The 17,352-nt window shown below is 54.0% G+C and overlaps 4 protein-coding genes across 4 annotated transcripts; all 4 read left to right on the forward strand.

Annotated features, from left to right (window-relative positions):
- Positions 1–295: 295 nt before the first annotated feature.
- Positions 296–2,149, forward strand: E0L32_007689 (uncharacterized protein; the record flags this gene model as incomplete). Its single annotated transcript, XM_031142461.1, has 1 exon — positions 296–2,149. The coding sequence occupies one exon, from the start codon at positions 296–298 to the stop codon at positions 2,147–2,149; it is 1,854 nt and encodes a 617-aa protein (XP_030993421.1).
- A 1,821-nt stretch (positions 2,150–3,970) lies between these two features.
- On the forward strand, positions 3,971–6,737 carry E0L32_007690 (uncharacterized protein; the record flags this gene model as incomplete). Its single annotated transcript, XM_031142462.1, has 6 exons — positions 3,971–4,162; positions 4,221–4,621; positions 4,699–5,107; positions 6,025–6,297; positions 6,378–6,510; positions 6,568–6,737. 6 exons carry the CDS (start codon positions 3,971–3,973, stop codon positions 6,735–6,737), a joined length of 1,578 nt encoding a protein of 525 aa, XP_030993422.1.
- Positions 6,738–8,321: 1,584 nt separating this feature from the next.
- Positions 8,322–9,242, forward strand: E0L32_007691 (uncharacterized protein; the record flags this gene model as incomplete). Its single annotated transcript, XM_031142463.1, has 3 exons — positions 8,322–8,429; positions 8,831–8,962; positions 9,054–9,242. The coding sequence occupies 3 exons, from the start codon at positions 8,322–8,324 to the stop codon at positions 9,240–9,242; spliced, it is 429 nt and encodes a 142-aa protein (XP_030993423.1).
- Positions 9,243–14,271: 5,029 nt separating this feature from the next.
- Positions 14,272–16,298, forward strand: E0L32_007692 (uncharacterized protein; the record flags this gene model as incomplete). Its single annotated transcript, XM_031142464.1, has 2 exons — positions 14,272–14,649; positions 14,721–16,298. The coding sequence occupies 2 exons, from the start codon at positions 14,272–14,274 to the stop codon at positions 16,296–16,298; spliced, it is 1,956 nt and encodes a 651-aa protein (XP_030993424.1).
- Between the last annotated feature and the right edge of the window lie 1,054 nt (positions 16,299–17,352).

Here is a 17,352-nt window from a genome sequence, read left to right on the forward strand (position 1 = left end):
GAATTATTGGCTTGGCACCCTTGGTCTGGGAAAGCTTGATGACACTTTCCATTGCTCTGGGTAAGGGACGTTTTGTCTGCCAAGACGAGTTAACCTGGTCAAGAATATTTCCATGCTACGGCCGCGGCGAACCCTGAGGTGAACCCCAGCTCAACCTTGCTTCGCCGGCGGAGGTGCAAAGAGCAAGCCCAATGGGTCCGAGTCTTGAAGGCATTTAAAGCGAGACAGCTCCTCGGTTCCGCATTGCAAGTCCCAAGCCCGGGTCCATTACATCCTCGACATCGCCATACGGACCATGCGCTTTTCGACTATTGTGTTAGGCCTCTTGGCCACCGTCGGCCTGGTGGCTGCCAGCCCTGTCGCTGTCGAGGCCCGCGCTGCTGACGGCAAGCTCGCGTTCCTGCGCGACCAACCTCTTCTGACGTTCAAGTACTCGACTCCGTCCCCCAAGTCAAAGAACTGGGTCGGTATCTACCCCGCCTCCGGTGGCGGTCCGGACAAGGAGGTGATGGTGGACCCTTCTATCACCTGGGCCTACGCTCCCAATGCCGACAGCACCGTCAAGGTCCCAACCACTGGCCTCACAGCCGGCAAGCAGTACAAGGCCTACTACCTTGCCGACGACGGTTACAAGTGGCTTGCCGAGCCCGTGACCTTTTACATGCCCACCGAGCCTCGTGCCTTGGACGGCAAATTCGAGCTTCTTCCTGACCAGCCCCTCCTGACCTTCAAGTACTCGATCCCTACGGCAAATTCCAAGAACTGGATTGGCATCTACCCTGCTTCGGGTGGCGGCCCCGACCAGGAGAAGCAAGTGAACCCCTCCCTGACCTGGGCGTACACTCCCAAGACCGACGGCACGGTCCAGATCGCTGCCTCGTCTCTCACCGGCGGCCAACAGTACAAGGCTTACTTCCTCGCCAATGATGGCTACAAATGGCTGGCCGAGCCAATCCTCTTCTATATGCCATCCCCCGATGTCCCATTCGAGTTCATCGTCACCAAGTTCACTCTTCAGAACGCCCGTGTCGGTGAAGACTTCAGTGTTACCATTGCCGGCCTACTCAACGGCGTCACAGATCCGTCCACAGTGAGCTTTGAAAAGGTCTCCGGTGATGCCTGGGTCGGGGTGTCTTCCACGGGCGGCATCATTTCCGGCAAGCCCACTGCCGCAGGCAAGGTCCAGGCCACTATCAAGGCCACCCTCGCTGGCAAGGGGTCGAGCACACTGGAAGTTACTATCCCAGTCCGCCGCGCCGACCAGGTGCTCGTATCTTCTCTCAACGTCCTGACCTACAATCTATGGCACGGCGGTACTCAGGTAAATGACTACCACCGCAAGCAAGTTCGCTTCCTCGCTGGTGGCAACTTCGATATTATCGGTTTCCAAGAGTCTACTGGAGACCATGCCAACCGTCTGGCAAAGGCTCTTGGCTGGTATGTCTATCAAGGCCAGGACGTCGGCACCATCAGCCGCTACCCTATCGTCGAGACCTACACCATTCCCGGCAGCTACAGCCTGGGTGTGCGCATCGCTCTCGATGGCCAGAAGCAGCAGGTGAACGTCTGGAACCAGCACCTGGGCTACGATCCGTACGGACCTTACGACTTCTGCTTTTCCAAGATGACTGTGGAGCAGACTCTAGCGCGCGAGGCCCAGTCCGGACGCACTCCTCAGATTCGCAAGTCTTTGGAGCTCATGAAGTCTAATCTTGACAACGCCAACAGCGTCCCCGTCATCCTCCTCGGCGACTTCAACGCGCCGTCCCACCTGGACTACACAGAGGCCACTCGGGACACCCACTGCGGCTACGCCAACGTGCCCTGGCCCACCTCCGTCGAGCCCACCAACGCCGGCATGATCGACTCGTACCGAGTCATCCACCCGGATCCACTCGCCGTCCCCGGCATCACCTGGTCGCCAATCTACTTGGACAACAACGGCAGGAAGGAGCCCATGGATCGCATCGACTTCATTTACCACAAGGGCAACATGACCGTCGTTGATTCCAACACACTCATAGTTGGCAGTCCCACCCCGGAGCCTAATCATAAGAATAACGACTGGACTTCTGATCACGCCAGCGTTCACACCGTCTTCCAGCTTCCTGTTGCCAATGGACAGCTCTGCAAGCCTCGCAAGCCTTAGGTAGTAGGGCTTACACTACTAGCCCATAGTCCTCGGCATGGGCAAGTTGGGCTGGATTTATGTCTCGTCTGTATCTAGCCGGCTTCACGCTTCATAATGAATGAATGAATGAATAGTACCAAAAGTGAACATTCAGAGCAAGAACACTCATCTGCTGATTTGCTAAATGCTCAACACCACAGTTGAGCAAGCATTGAGGACATTGAACAGAACTATAACCCTTGGTACGCACCAAGCGTGATCACATAAGATATTATGCGATTGGAACGCTATTGGCAAGCACAACTCTCAGCCCGATTACCGCAGCTCTTGGTCAATGGCATTCCAAGCGCATATCTCATGTGTAGCCTAATATTGGGCAAGACCTGTTTGCGTGATTCACATGATGCGAGTCTACAGGGGCTGTTGATTCAGTAGGTAGGTATTCCCAGAGCACACGCAGGGGACTGGAAGATCTGCGCTTCTCGTAAGGCGCGCTTAGTTGGCGAAAAAGTGGCAAGGAGGCCCTGTCCGTCGAGTTCTACAAGTAGACTAGGGACTGATCGGCCAGGTTTTCAGCCCTTTTTGCGGCAAGACCGAGTCCCGTAGACTTCTTAGATGTGATGGAGAACACTGTGTGAGCTAGCTGTGAGCTAGCCGGACCTTTTCCACTTTTCGAAGCACTGGGGTTAGATCCGCTCTGCTACAGGGGTACACGGTTTGAAACTTCGAACACGCTGTAGGAAAACCGGCATTGTTCCGAGAAAGGGGAAATTGGATCACAACCCCCACGACTTACCCCTGCCGGAGGATTCCAGAGGATCCGGTCGGAATCATCATCCACTTGTTGCAAGGTGATATCCTCACCTCGTCACCTCGTCCGTGAACCGGACAGAATATCCATTCGGGCTTCAAGCAAACAACAGCATCATTCTCGTTCCTTCAACCTATCACACAAGATTTCTGAGATGAGATATTAGCCTGACGGTGTTTCAAAGTCAAAGCCACCTGTGACGTGAGAATTTGGGCTCCTAACCCATGTCGCGTTCGCAAGCATCCCTGTCACCCTGCTGTCCAAAGTTGGCAAAGTAGGGAAGAGAGTTTGTCCAGATCACATCCCTCCGGCGTCTGACACTCCTCTATCAGGCCTAGTCCCGCCCTACGCTGAGCCAGAAGTCCACTCTCGAGGGAACACATCCGCCTGCCATGCCTGTCAATCCGAGCTCAAAACGAAACATGCGGATTCCTTCTGGCGCGCGCAGACATGGATGACAGTTTGTGCATCGGCAGTCTCTGTGGCATGGGTCGAAATAAGATATGATCGGCAGGCGAGAAAGGGGTCTGTGGTCCATGGCCATACTTGTAGAAAAGGTCGGCTCTGGCCTAGCCCCACGCCTCCTCTTCTTCCCCAGATTTCCTCATCGCTCTTTTGTTCATTGGGAGGGGTCGGCAGAAGCATCACGAGAAATGATGGAACCTTAGGACGCAGGTCGTACCAGATGCTCCCATCAAGCTACACAGAATGGCAGGCCGTCCGTCCTCGGGTGATCTCAGTCACCTCTTTGACAATCTCAATGACCCAGAACCATTAGTCAACAAGCGAGAAACGATCCTCGGGGTGTCCATTACTTTCTTGGTCAGTCTAGACTCGTACAAACTTACGATTCCACCGATAGCAGCAAGGAGCATGCACTGACAGACTAATCCTCACGAAGATAATTTCGTGCTCATGTGTATTGACTCGCCTCTACACGCGTTTGTGGGTCGTGCGGTCACCTGGATGGGATGACTTACTCATCGTGGTTTACCTTGTAAGACTATCTTCATTCATCACTTTCAAGAATGAGCGGCGAGGCTGATACAGTCCACAGCTTTTTACAGTCGTCGGCACTGGCGCTATATGCCTTGGTAAGCTTACTCGAGACCTTGGAATGCTTCAGCCTCGTTTTAACCCGCGATTCTGCAGCCACCAACTACGGCATGGGGAAGCACTTCGCTCTCTTGCATCCGGAAACTGCACGGGCCTACATTATTGTGTGTTGTTCTCAACCTGTAGGGTGTGTGGAAGAGGTTTGTTCTAACAGCCACTTAGGTCTTCTATGTCGGCAGCGCGGCCTACATAACCTGCACAGCCCTGATCAAACTCTCTCTACTCTTCCAGTATCTCCGCGTGTACAACCGCGGCACCACCATGTATCGACTTTGCGTCGGCCTCCTCATTTTTACGGCCCTCTGGGGTACTGCTTACACCTTCATGGCTTGGTTTCCCTGCTTCCCGATCAAGGACTTGTGGCTTGCCCCTCCAGGTGCCAAGTGCTACGCTTTTGGGTCGCCCAACCCCCATATTTTCGCAGCAACGTACGAGAGCCATACGGGCGTCAACATGGTCCTCGACGTTCTTGTCCTGGCAGCGCCGGTACCAATGTATTTTGACAAGCATACACCGCAGAAGACTCGCAGGGGTCTTTTGGCCTTGCTGTTCATGGGCTGTCTGTGAGTCCGGCGATGGTGTCTTTTTGTAACCACATCTATGTGTCAGAGAGACGGTTTGCTAATCACGAACACGCCAGTGTCAATGTCTTCTCCGTCTGGCGCCTGGCCACGATCGTCGAGCACAAGGCGGCCACTTATCCCGTCCGAGATCCGACCTGGTACGGACCGATCAGCATCCTTCTGGCCATTCTGGAAGTCGATGCCGCCAGTATATGCGCCAGCGTGCCCGTCTTCTGGCCCAGGATTAGCAGCCACTTTGGGCGGATTTTCGTCACTCAGGAGATCGACATCACTCACGAGGACCGGTACGAGCTGACCACGACGCCAAGTGAGGGGCTGGGCCCCGTGGACGGGACGCACAGCCGCACAGGGAGCGACACGGAGCTATCCACGGGGATCGCGGGTACCAAGAGCAAGGAGATGCATTACAAGGACGGCTTTGTCATATCGCTGGTGGACCCGCTGCGACAGGCTACCTCGGGAAATGTAGAGTCACGAGTGCGGAGCGAAGGGACTAGGAACAATAGGAAATGGTTCAGGGTCTAGACGGCCGTACCACCCGCAAGTTTAGCAGTTTCTCAAAGCAACAAGTTTGGTTCTTTCACTGCCACAGACGAAGAGTTTTTTTGCTAGCACTGAGGACCAGAATTTGCTGTCCGCGTGCTATAGTGGTTCGGCATAGATTCTTGAGCGCCGAATTGCTCGCCTTTCAAGCTATTTTGAGTTGATTCTCGAAGATTGAAACGAGCCTACTATCAAGCCCTCGAAGCTTGAAAAGAGTGTATATAGATGGGTATTGCTTTGTTGCACAGTCAAAATGGAAAGCAGAAACTTCAGATCAAATCGAACCGTCAGTATTTCTTGATGTACTAGTTTCTCTGACGTGCACAACACTGGATCAAGACGAATCAGTGCGACACCAGATTTGTAGACTTTTCTGGTTCTGGGGCTGAATCCAGACGAACCAGGCTGCATTATCACTCTCATCAGTCAGTGGCTGAGGTGTCCACATGGACTGGCAGTTCCATGGGCTTGTCAAATATTAGTTCTTGGTACCGGCCAGAGCGCGCGCATTTTGAACGACACTGCCACTCCCCGTCCTCACCCCATTCTTGGTATATAACCACTGGAATTTTTCTCAATAGGCCAAGGTTTTGTTCAGACAGTGGTAATCATAGAGAGATACAGTATTCATCGTCTTCAACAAGGCGAAGATAATCCTGCCTGGAGGCGCGCCCCTTCTCTGATTGAAAAGTCACTCCCAACACCAATTTCGCACTGGTTCCTTCTCTTGCATTTCAACTCTACCTCTTGGTAATATTACTACGAGATCAGGGAAGATCTCGAGCGACATCAGGATTAGCACCAGAGAGCTTTGGAGCCAAAACGCTATGAGTTTGCAGGAAGATCTGGGTGCATGGGAAGGCATGCGCCCTCGGGAAGCTATGGAGGCCCAGCAAGACTTGGATGCGCAAGAGGAGGCAGACATTCAAGCAGCTTTGGAACTCAGCAGGATCGATATGGAGGAGCGGGCCGACCCTGATGAGGTTGATGCGCTTCCAAGCTACTCTTCGGCTCCGGGCCCCGAGGATATCCTCCTTCGACATCTGCTGGATTCCGCGGCCGGAGATGCACCTCAGACTTCCGGGCATGACAACGACGAGAGCCTCCCGCCTGTAAGCTTGCCTATTCCCCCATGCCCTTCATCGGAGAATGCGCACAGCCGGCCAGGGGCTACTGCTAATGCACCCATCAGTCTTATGAGAACCTCACGCTCGACGACTACACTGCCGCACGCCACCGACTTGTGGAATCTTGGCAAACCTGGTGCCGTGTGAAGCGCGACGAGTACACGCAAAACTTTGTGATATGGCAAGAGAGCAAGAACAGTGCGTGCCGCAGAAAGAGATCCCGCGTCCGGGCACGATTTTTACGATATTGTCTAGTGCAGGCATATGGAGAGCACCAACGATGGAAGAGCGAGGTGGAACGATACAAGAGGGAGCTGGAGGAGGAGCGGCAGGACTACTACTTGGAGAGGGCAAAGCAGCTGGAAGCGAGGTTCCGAGCACGACTACCCAAAGAAGAGATGCTCCCCTGGGACATGGAAAGGTAGGCAAGTTTGTCTGCGGCTAAGTGTTGAGTTGCTTGACTAACTCCGAGAGCGACACCAGGGATTTCCAGATCCAAGAACCAGTCAAACCTGAGAGAAGGAGGAGCGAGGCCATTGTGAGGGAGGACATATCTTAGGTGGCTTGGGTGCTGAGAGAGAAAAGGGTCCAGACAACTCGCTGGTTGATCCAACAGGGGCCACATATTGCTAGTTGCTCAAACAAAACGCGCAAGGACAGAGGACTTGTCGGCCATGCGAGCCTCGACTGATCAAGACGTGTATTCAATGCCGCATTTCCATAGAGTGGTTCGAACAGTAAACAAGCAATTTGCGACTGGCATGTGTATGTGTCTGTGCAGGCCATTGATGAACGTGTTATCTACGTGTGTGTGGCTTGTGGTTAGTTCTGTGGCTTGACGACTGAGGGTAAGTGTGGCTGTCGAATTGGAAGTCTAACCTGTGGTTCGTGCGTTCGGGTAGTGGGGCTGGCAGCCTCCGAGGCGCGAGAAGGGCGGGGGAGCCAGGCAGGCAGTGAGTCCTCAGGCAAAACGTCGTAGAAGGGACCGCATTGCCAACCTGGAGCTGCATCTTGGGCGATTGCAAGACGGCCAGCAACATGCTGTGCTACTCTTTTGCTTGCACCTACCCGTGCTTATATAGCATCAGAAGCAGGCTGCCCGACTTTCCCTGCCCTGATCGGCCGCTCGAGTGCGAGTACAGGCCGGCATGAGGGCGAGTCTTTGCGGGCCGCAACTGGCCAAGAGTCACCGCAAAACTAGGTAAGTCGGTCTTGGTACGTATCGCTTCTCCTTTTCTGCTGCCCTGGGAGCCATCAAAGATGGCTCGTTGGAAAGGGCGCCTCCTGGAGCTACTCACAATCTGGTTTTCGAGACATCTCGGGCCTGTGGCAGCATGGCTTTGATGCCTCGAGCGGCTGGCTGCCTTCTGCCGCATCCACGGCCGCATCCGCATCCTGCCTCACCACGCACGCCCAGTCTAGCGACGACCGACTCGCTCACCTAACCTGACCGGGAGCCTAAGAAAGTGCACGGTTGGTCTATCTCGGCCCGCCGTACCTCAAGCGCACCGCACGTCAAATATGCTGGCCTCTGGCGCGAGGCATGCCAGTCAGATCTAGGTTTTAGCGCAGAATCCGGCTGCCAGACAGGTCTTGGTTTTTCCCATTACAGCGAACTTGCCTCGCTACTCTTAGCTGGCCTTGGGGGACCTTTGACACCTGAAGCTGGGGGATACCTCGATGCAGGTCGCGCGACAATCTCCCTCCAAGTGCTAACTCTTAGCTCTGAGTGCAATCACAACACAAAGCTTAGGTCCCTCTCCTCCTCAGCCTTCCGAATTTTCGACTCGACAAATCCACCCCCCCCCCCTCAAAACAATCAGCTTTTTCAGAGTCACGTCAACCAGACGGGAAAAAACGCCTCCACACTCGCGACCATCACCACAACAACATTTTCCCCGGCTCATCAAATATCACCGTATTCTCGGTCGCATTGTCCCAGAGATCACCTGCATCAACAAAACAGCTTTATTTCGACCTTCCGACTTCGTTTCGCCCCTCGATAAACAATGGCTGGCGGCAAGGGCAAGTCTTCTGGCGGCAAGAGCTCGGGTGGCAAGACCTCGGTCGACGGTCCCAAGAAGCAGCAGAGCCACTCTGCGCGAGCTGGCCTTCAGGTAAGTCGCGTCAACAGCTTTTCTCCTTGCGATTTTGCGCATTGCGTTCTCGTTCAACACCGGCCACGACACCGCCATCCCAAAGACGACAAAAACTCGGTCCCGCACGCGTCCCCAAGGCATTCCATGATTTCCGAGACCAGCGCCCTTGTCCTCCCCGAGCCTCAACAAACGCCCGCGAACCCATCGCGATTCCCTTTCGCCAGCTCGCCCGGGACAGTTGGAAGCACAGTCACCTTTTTCGCATCGTCCCGGTGACGCGTCATAGCTCCGCCGATGGTGTTCTCCGTTGTCTGCGGTGAATGTCGAGTGTATCGAGGGCAAACTGGGTCGCGCCTGGATTGAAATAACATGTTTACGGTCGCCATGGTCACGGTACTAACGAGAGATTATCTTTCCAGTTCCCCTGCGGTCGTGTCAAGCGTTTCCTCAAGGCCAACACCCAAAACAAGATGCGCGTCGGTGCCAAGGCCGCCGTCTATGTTACTGCTGTTCTCGAGTACCTAACTGCTGAGGTTCTTGAGCTTGCAGGCGTAAGTTCTCTCTGTCCCTATCGCATCAGTGCCGGCTAGGCAGCCATTCGTGGATTCTCGCCACATGTACTGACCACCACTTCTGCCGCAGAACGCCGCCAAGGACCTTAAGGTCAAGCGCATCACGCCCCGCCACCTGCAGCTCGCCATTCGTGGTGACGAGGAACTCGACACCCTCATCCGTGCCACCATCGCCTTTGGTGGTGTTCTTCCCCATATCAACAGGGCGCTTCTGCTCAAGGTCGAGCAGAAGAAGAAGAAGCAGGCCGCCGAAGCTTAGTGCCATGCCTCTGCGCGCCGCCACACGTCTTCCTGTTTGATTGTGTACTGTTTGGGTTGTTCTTTCCGAGTGATAAATGGGCTTCACCTTGTTTCTGTTGGGTTCCTGGCGGATTTGGGCTGTGGAGGGATCTGGGATTTCCTTGTATTCAGAGTTGTGTTTAGGGCCAGGAAAGGGGCGTCTTTTGTCGATGGGGCCTATCTAGGTCTGTTTCTCTAATCAATCATCAAGTCGGACCTGTCTTGTGCCACCTCGGTCCCTTTCCCAGCTATATTGTGCTCTCTGCGTCCCCATTCAGACCCATGAGGCTCACAGTATGGTTAAGCTAAGCCCTATCATTGATCCTGCTGAACGGGTAGAAATAGGTGCATGCAACATTGAAATACAAAGTGACTTAAAGAGGATGTATAGGTGCTTAACAGAGGGTTGGTGGGACTGATATTGCTGTTGATCAAGCTAAGATATGTGCCCTTGAAGCCATGCCCTCTCATGCCTCACAATCCACAGCTGGTGGCCACTGCTGAGACTTTGTCTTGATGAGACGGCTGGACCCCCTTATAGTCTCGCAAGTTCGGAAAGTTGTTGGCTGCGCAGGCCCTCTCACAAGTATGCTGAGCTATCCAAGGCGTGCACCTCATGTCTGGATATATATCAAGATTTAAGTGTCACAATGTATGTCAGGCCTGTTATACACTTCCACCTAAAGATAAATCTGGACAACATTAGAGAAATTCCTCATGTTGAACTGCTCGCTGTGTCTTTGAGTGCCCGCATGGAAGCAGCCTCTGTTGCGCGGTTATGAATGGTTAGGTGAACCATTCATTTACTGGGCTAAGTTCTGGATAGTCAGAAGGATAGTAATAATCATCCAGGTCTTTCTGTGATCTTGAGATTCAGTTCGACAGCTGACGATCTGGATAATTAGATTTGTTCAAGTAGTGCAAGAGAAATGCTTGGTACAATTCAACACCACTCGGAAATATAATAGGCAGACAAATGAATTCGCCCGGGATATGATCTAAATTGATCTGTTGGTTTGCTTTGTCAGGTTTCAGCAACTGTCTTTAGTTATATTTCAGATGTCTTTTGGGGTATTGATTATTTGTTTCATGTGTGCCCTTTTCAATTTACAACCTTAACTCGATAAATTGACACCATATCTCCACCACTGTAGTGAGAGCACAGTCCTATGAGAAGATCCTGATTTCAAGGAGATACAGAAGAGCACCGATAGAATACTAGAATTGTCTTGATTTATCTGCTTTTTATCTTATCATGCTGCTAAAATCTGGTACACAGGTAACCTCTGTTGAGTTGTCTCTATCTATGTAGAACAACCCATTTACTCATTGTATCTTGCATCCAGATACAGAATGAAAACCACAATAAGAAGGGAAACAATTGCGACTCAACAACTGATCTAGGAATCGAAAAAGTGTCCACCAATAATTATTGGCAGCATTTTCATATCCTAGGCTCCAGGACTTGTTCACTTGGCCAATTCAGTGGATCCAAAGCTCTGCAGTATATCATGTCAATTGAAGATATTAGCAGCATCGGAAAGGCAAAGATCCGTGTGTCGTCCGTTGGTTGGCATCATAACAATATGGCGTTTGTTCACTTGCACCTTGTGGTCATTTGGAGACCCTCTCCATGACCTTGGCCAGCTACTACCAGGTTATCTCCCATTACATAGAGGAAGAAGAGTATTTATTTGGAGAGGTAGAGTTTGGGATCACTGGACACGATGGGAGAGATGTTTGCTTGAATATGGAGAGCGGCGTTGGGATTAGTGTGTGATCGTCAGATCTGGCAAACGATCGTCTGCGGTTGGAGGGTAGCAAAACCAGGTTTTCGGCTTGCAACTAGTAGCCATCGGGTTTAGGGGGGAGAGCGTGTGTGATTGGGCATCGAGGACATGTTTGAAGAAATAGGTAGAGTCCACAATCGGGTCTTGGGCTACAATAGTCATTCGTTTATTAGTCCCGCAAGTCCCGGATGGTAACTTGGTGTGGACGGAGTCTTGCGGGGCTGCACGCACAAGAGTTGGGCAAATGAGGGAAATGCTGGCCAAAGCAATCGGCAACCTTGCATCCCAGGATGGGATTTGAGGCAAAATGCATGCGCAAATGCCACATCGTGATCTGCATTTCACTGAGTGATGTACTTACGGAGCAGTCGTTGATGGACGGCAAGGTATCATCGCGTGTTGTGCGCGTCCTGGGAGAGACTGCTTGCCTGCATTACCTAGGTACCACTCGAATACAAGAGTCTGTCGGTGGTGGGACAGGCAGACCCTCCAACCCCAGCAACTGCGTGCACAGAGGCGACAGCCAGTTTGTCGTGATAAATGCACAGCTGAGACATCGTGACTGCGGACCAAGATCACGCGGGCAGCCGTGAGTTGGAGTGTGTAAGCTAGACGGAGGGAGTGGCGGGCGTGAGGTGCAAGTAATGGTGGTGAGGCAAAAGGTGTATCCCGGCGCGTGTTCAGGAGATCCATGGTCCACGATGAGCGGAGGCGCACGGGTGGGTGCCGATTTGCTCACTGAGCTGGTGGTGATGGGGCGGCCCCTCACCCGTGTGGAGAGGGTTGACCTCGATTCATAACGGGCAACGGAGCGAATGGTTGAGATGGACGTACGTCGTGAGCCGCTGGGGGCTGTAAAGGGGTAGCAGCTCGGATCAAATGCATACCGGCACGCACTCCGTACCAGACGTAGGTACTCTAAACAAGGAAAAGGGGAAAAGGGGTCGACTTATGTGACTTTTCTTTTCAAGGGTACCCGAACGACGATGCCGTGCCACACCGCACCCACCAGGCTGCTGCAAGACGGCTGAGAATTTTCGGACCACAAGATTCCAATTGTCTCGAGAGGCATGCGTGTCAGGGAGCACCGGGTGTCTTGGTTGCTAGGGCCCGCCCGGTATTTACAAGTACATTTCTCGGGCCATCAGGCAATGTTGGAATGCTCCAACAAGCTTGCCCCTGGCGATCCACCTGGATGAGCCTGGCGATTGTTTCCCCGTCTGACTCCGTATGCGCCTCGTTCGTGGGCGACGATTCTCGGGCCTCTCTGTAAACTCATACATGTGAGCCAACGATCCATCTACAAGTACACCAGACGGTGGAGGCTTTTCCGGACGGCTTGAGCCTTGGTACCTAGATGTAAAGACAGAAGGGGTAGCGAGAAAAAGGTCGTTAACCGGCCCCATCAATCGGTCATGTTTGGTTTTGCAGCTCAAGCTCCCGCTCTGGCTGGCACGTTATTCATCCAAACAATGCCTTGTTGTTCTTCGGCCTAGGTACAGCCAAACCGTAGCTTCATTTTCGGAATACCTGAGCAGCGCTATGCTGGAGCTTGGAAAGCTGCAGGTGCCGTACCAATTGGCCAACAGGGCAATTACAGAAAGTGGGCTAGGGCCTGTCAGCCTAAAAACTGCCCGGGGCCAGTGGGTTGGACCCGGAGGGGGTTCGCTGGGTCGCTCCCTCATGCTGGAGGCAGAGACGCCTTGCGGGCTACCGACACTAGGTATGGCTGCCGTAGGTACTTGATTTTAGCCTTGACCAGTCTCGACAGGAATTTGCCTTGCTGCCCTTGGAGATGCCTTCTTGATGTTTCATTCATACCTGGGTACTCTCTAGAAGGATGGCAGAGTACCTAGGTAAACAATCGATGCTGGCTGCAGCAAAGCTATGGCACGCCGCACACGCGGCAAAGGGTGAAAAAGATGCAGCCGGCGCCCCCTCTCCCTCTCCAACCTACGGTACTTACCTACAGTAAGGTATACAGGTAGGTAGCAACTATCTTTGACTTGCTTCTCACGTCCTGCCGACTTGTGATAGGCACCTGCAAAAAAGCCGCCTGCATCATTCATTGCACCAAGGTGAGGAAGTGAAGAACTGTGCACCTCATTTTCCAAGATACTTGCATTTCTAGCCGGGCGGGCCATCGCTGAGGTGCAAAAAGTCACTCGGCCTTGGCCCTGCACCGTTAGTAGCCTGTACTTTAGCCTTTGGCACGTCAAGCAGACAGTCCTGTGTACCAAGAACCTTGGACCCACCAGAGGGGCAGCCAACGCTAAGCCCAAAATTTTCCCACTTCGAAGGCCAGGCGACCAGCAACTTTTCCCCAGGCCGCTTGGCCGCCTGCCCAGTCATCCATCATCATTCCTGGGCCTTCCATCCATCAATCCATCAATCCATCAATCCATCAACCACCGTATCTCTTCCCACCTTCTCCCTGCTCTGTCGACCAACCGACAGTCTTTGCCTCGCTCTCTCCACCCACACAAACACACAACAACGCTCTATTCCATACCGTCTCCTCCTCCTCTTCTGCCTCGTGCGCTGTGTGCCTCTCCCGGACCAACCAATCTCCAGGCTGTTACTGACCGGTACCTCTCTTCTGTGCCGGTGCTGCGCGCGACCAACCCTCCCACCACCACCACCCCTAACCTTCTTGGTCCCCCCCCTACCGGCATCCCATCCTGCCCCCGAACCAGGCCTATTTGGTCATGGCGAATCTTTTGACTGCCTGACCACAGTTGCATCAGACTCGGTTTACCTAACCTAACCTTACCTGATCCTTTCTCTCCTCTCGCATTCTCGTCACTTGTCGTGGCGCGAAACTTTTCTTCCTCTCGCCATCTCTCTGACAGACGAGACGAGGCCGACCTCTCCTCAATCTTTGCCTCTCTCTCTTCCTGACGGTCTCTCTGCCGACGCCTGTCGCGTCACTGAGGGAAAAAAATATCCACACCCATCCCCACAGAAATCTGCTTCCGTTCTCCAAGCAGCCCAGAATTTCCAACCCCGAAAATATTCTCTGCTGCTGCCACCATCCGACGTCTTCATCTTGCGTCGTCTGTCCGTCGCTACTATCTCAGTCGCCTGCAGCAGCAGCAGCAGCAGCAGCAGCCCTAGCAGCCGCCGCCGCCACAGCAGGGCTGTCCACCCCCCGATCGGAGCCTGCATCCCGATTCGTACACCGCCCTCTCCTCTCCCCCTCGGAGCTCCTTCTTCAGTATGAATTCTCAACACGCTCAAGATCAGTTTTATGGCGGCTATGTCAGCTCCTCCGTCAACCGCTCTCCGTCCTCCACACGACCAGGCTATGCGACAGTCGGCCTCTCGTCTGGCATGGGAGCTGCTCGGAGAAACCAACCCCCCTTAGAGTCCATCGGCCAGCCCTCCTCTCTCTACGGCGATGATCGCTTCACTCCTTTTGAGACAGTGTCAAGATACGACAGAGGTTCTTCGGCGCAAGGAAACCAGGCCAGCTTCATGCTGAGCAACAGCCAGACCTGGAATTACAATGCCGGCGCTGCTGCTACCCTGAGCGGCCCCTTGAACGACGGCTCGCGGATGCGCGGTGGCGGTAGTCGCCGACCCGCCTTGCACACGGTATATACCTTGGCCCTGTACTCTGTCATCAAGCTTCTGAACTGACATGCATACTTTCTCTCCCCTTTCAGGAATGGATGTCCCCAACCGATTCGATGGGCGGGCAGGGCAATCACGGATCGCAGTATGGGTCCATGCACAGCGGAGGCTCGCACATGGGGCTTCCAAACGGCGGTGGCAACGACCTCTTCGGCATGCCCCCTCCCGGTGCTTCCCACGGGTTGATGGGACACGACATGCGAGGCTACCAGGACCAGAAGAAGGACTCGAGCGATCTCATCCCCACGGCCATTGTTATCAAAAACATACCCTTCAACATCCGCAAAGAGGTCCTGGCTGCCACCATGCTTGAGATGAACCTTCCCCAGCCATACGCTTTCAATTACCACTTCGACAATGGCATTTTCCGCGGTCTCGCTTTTGCCAACTTCCAGAATGCTGCTGACACTGCCATTGTCATTGAGCATATGAATGGCTTCGAGATCGGCGGCCGAAAGCTTCGCGTCGAGTACAAGAAGATGCTTCCGGAGCATGAGCGAGAGCGTATCGAACGTGAAAAGCGCGAGAAGCGTGGCCAGCTCGAAGAGCAACACCGCGCCCCGAGTCACCAGCCGTCCATGACGTCCTTGTCTGGCACCACCAACGCCCGCCCCCCCGTCGATCGCAAAGTGCCGTCGCAACAGTCGCCAGTGGGCTGGCCCGCGTCAGCTGCCCCGGGCCCCGTTGACATGAACGATGCAACAACTTTGAGATACTATGTTGATCTCTTCGTCTTCCGAAACAATTCGGATCAAGAAGTGCTCATCTTCCCGAGCGAGACGAGCCCCGAGGAGCGCCGAATCATTCACATCCTTGCCCACAACCTGGGCCTCGAGCACACTTCGATGGGCGAAGGCGAGAACCGGCAGGTCCACGTACGCAAGACCAAGTTTCCAATGTCGACGCATCAACCGACTGGCCACCTCCAACAGCCCGGCGTCGGCCTTCATGAGCACCCGCGTGGACTGAGCCGTGCTGCGACCTACGACTTTGCTGAACAGTCGCGCCCGCAACACCATCCGTCCCTCCAGTCGCTCGGCCGGACAAACCTTGCCGTTCCCGGCAGCCCGGACGGACCCCACGGCATGAATGGGCTGAGGGGAGTCAAGAGCTTTGCTGATCTGCGCTCCTTCAGTCCCAGCCCTTCGCCCTCTGTTGTGAGCAACAACAATGGCCTCAACGTCCCATCGACCAACAACCCTGGTGGTGGCACTATGCCCTACATGGGCCATTATGGTAATGACAGCGGCGCTTTCGGTCTCGCTACCCCCACAACGCCGGGCAGTGGCATCAACGCCTCCAATTCCCAGGCCGACCCGTCCCTCCTCGTCAACAGCTTGTCGTCTCTCGGCCTTGGCTCATCAGCCTACGACGTCGGCAGCAACGACAACCTCGGCGGCCGCGCTCGGGAGACTCCGGGCGCCATCGGTAGCCAGCGGCCCGGTGCTACCAGTGCCGGCAGTCGTGCCAATGCTCCCGATCGCCAGCCTCGCGGCCCCGCTAGCAACTGGGAGTCTTCAGGTGGATTTGGCGGACGTAGCCGGACAAATGGGCACATGCAGAGAGGCAGCGGTACAGTAGTCCTCACTCCAATCGCGACACTTATGTAGCTGACTGGTTGACGGGCAGACTCCTCAGACAACACCGGACGTGTTGGCGCCACCGCCGGCTCCGCCGCTCTGTTTTGAGCAATTTGGCTCTCTGCAGACCCACCCACGTGCTCTTACGAAACCCCTTTGCGTGCCTTGGCATTGTGAACCCCGGGTTGCGATCGACCTCGGTTGCTAGCAACTGAGTAGCGGCGACCATCATCTCCTCGACAATGCAAGCTCGCTTATATCGGCCGGGTTCCCGCATACTCCCAGGACGAAATGATGATGCTGTTACGGGACCTCGACATCTACCACCCTCGGCAATATCGCAAACCCATTCTGTGCTCTTGACGATTTCGATCATGCATCATGATACATCATTTAATGTATTTCCATACTTCTCGACTCTGTACAGCTTTTCGGCTTCGAATACGGCGCCGCCACTGCGGAGCTTGAACCTTTTTTTTTGGGACCTGTTTTGATATTACTCGGTATATGCATTTGTGTCTCAGACAACCCCCTCCTTGGCCCGGGGGGCTTCAACGGGTTGTTCTGGCCAAAAAGACGCTTGGGCCACGACATTGAGACGATCGAGACGATGGACTGCTTCTTTCATGTGGCAGGCCTTTGACGACAACGAACCGATACTACGAAAGACTTTTTGGAGGCGGGGAGACTTTGGAATTAAGATTACAGCTCCGATGGGCAACCATCATCAGCCGACGGAAACGGTTCCACGACAACTCGGTGGCTCAGCGTGATAGGTCAAGAAAGCCGATCACCCGCAGCCTCGAGCACGTTTGATACCCCCGACTTATTCTTGAGCCCAGCAGCCTCTCCCGGACGGGATGTGGCTTTGGCTGTCACAAGAACTTGATGACAAGTCTACCACGTCTGTTACGAATCTTACGCTTTCACGACATAACGTCTAGATGGCTATGTCTAAATCTATTTTTGATATGGGGAAAGGCTGCGATCAGCAGGCCTTGGTGAGGTGGAAAGAAAAGCAATAGGCAATTTTGCTTGCGAGCGAATACTTAATACACATTACAAGCGACAGGAACTTTCCCGA

This window comes from Thyridium curvatum (genome assembly GCF_004353045.1).
Source record: "Thyridium curvatum strain D216 chromosome Unknown NODE_47_length_323349_cov_79.126483, whole genome shotgun sequence".
NCBI classification, from domain to species: Eukaryota; Fungi; Ascomycota; class Sordariomycetes; order Thyridiales; family Thyridiaceae; genus Thyridium; species Thyridium curvatum.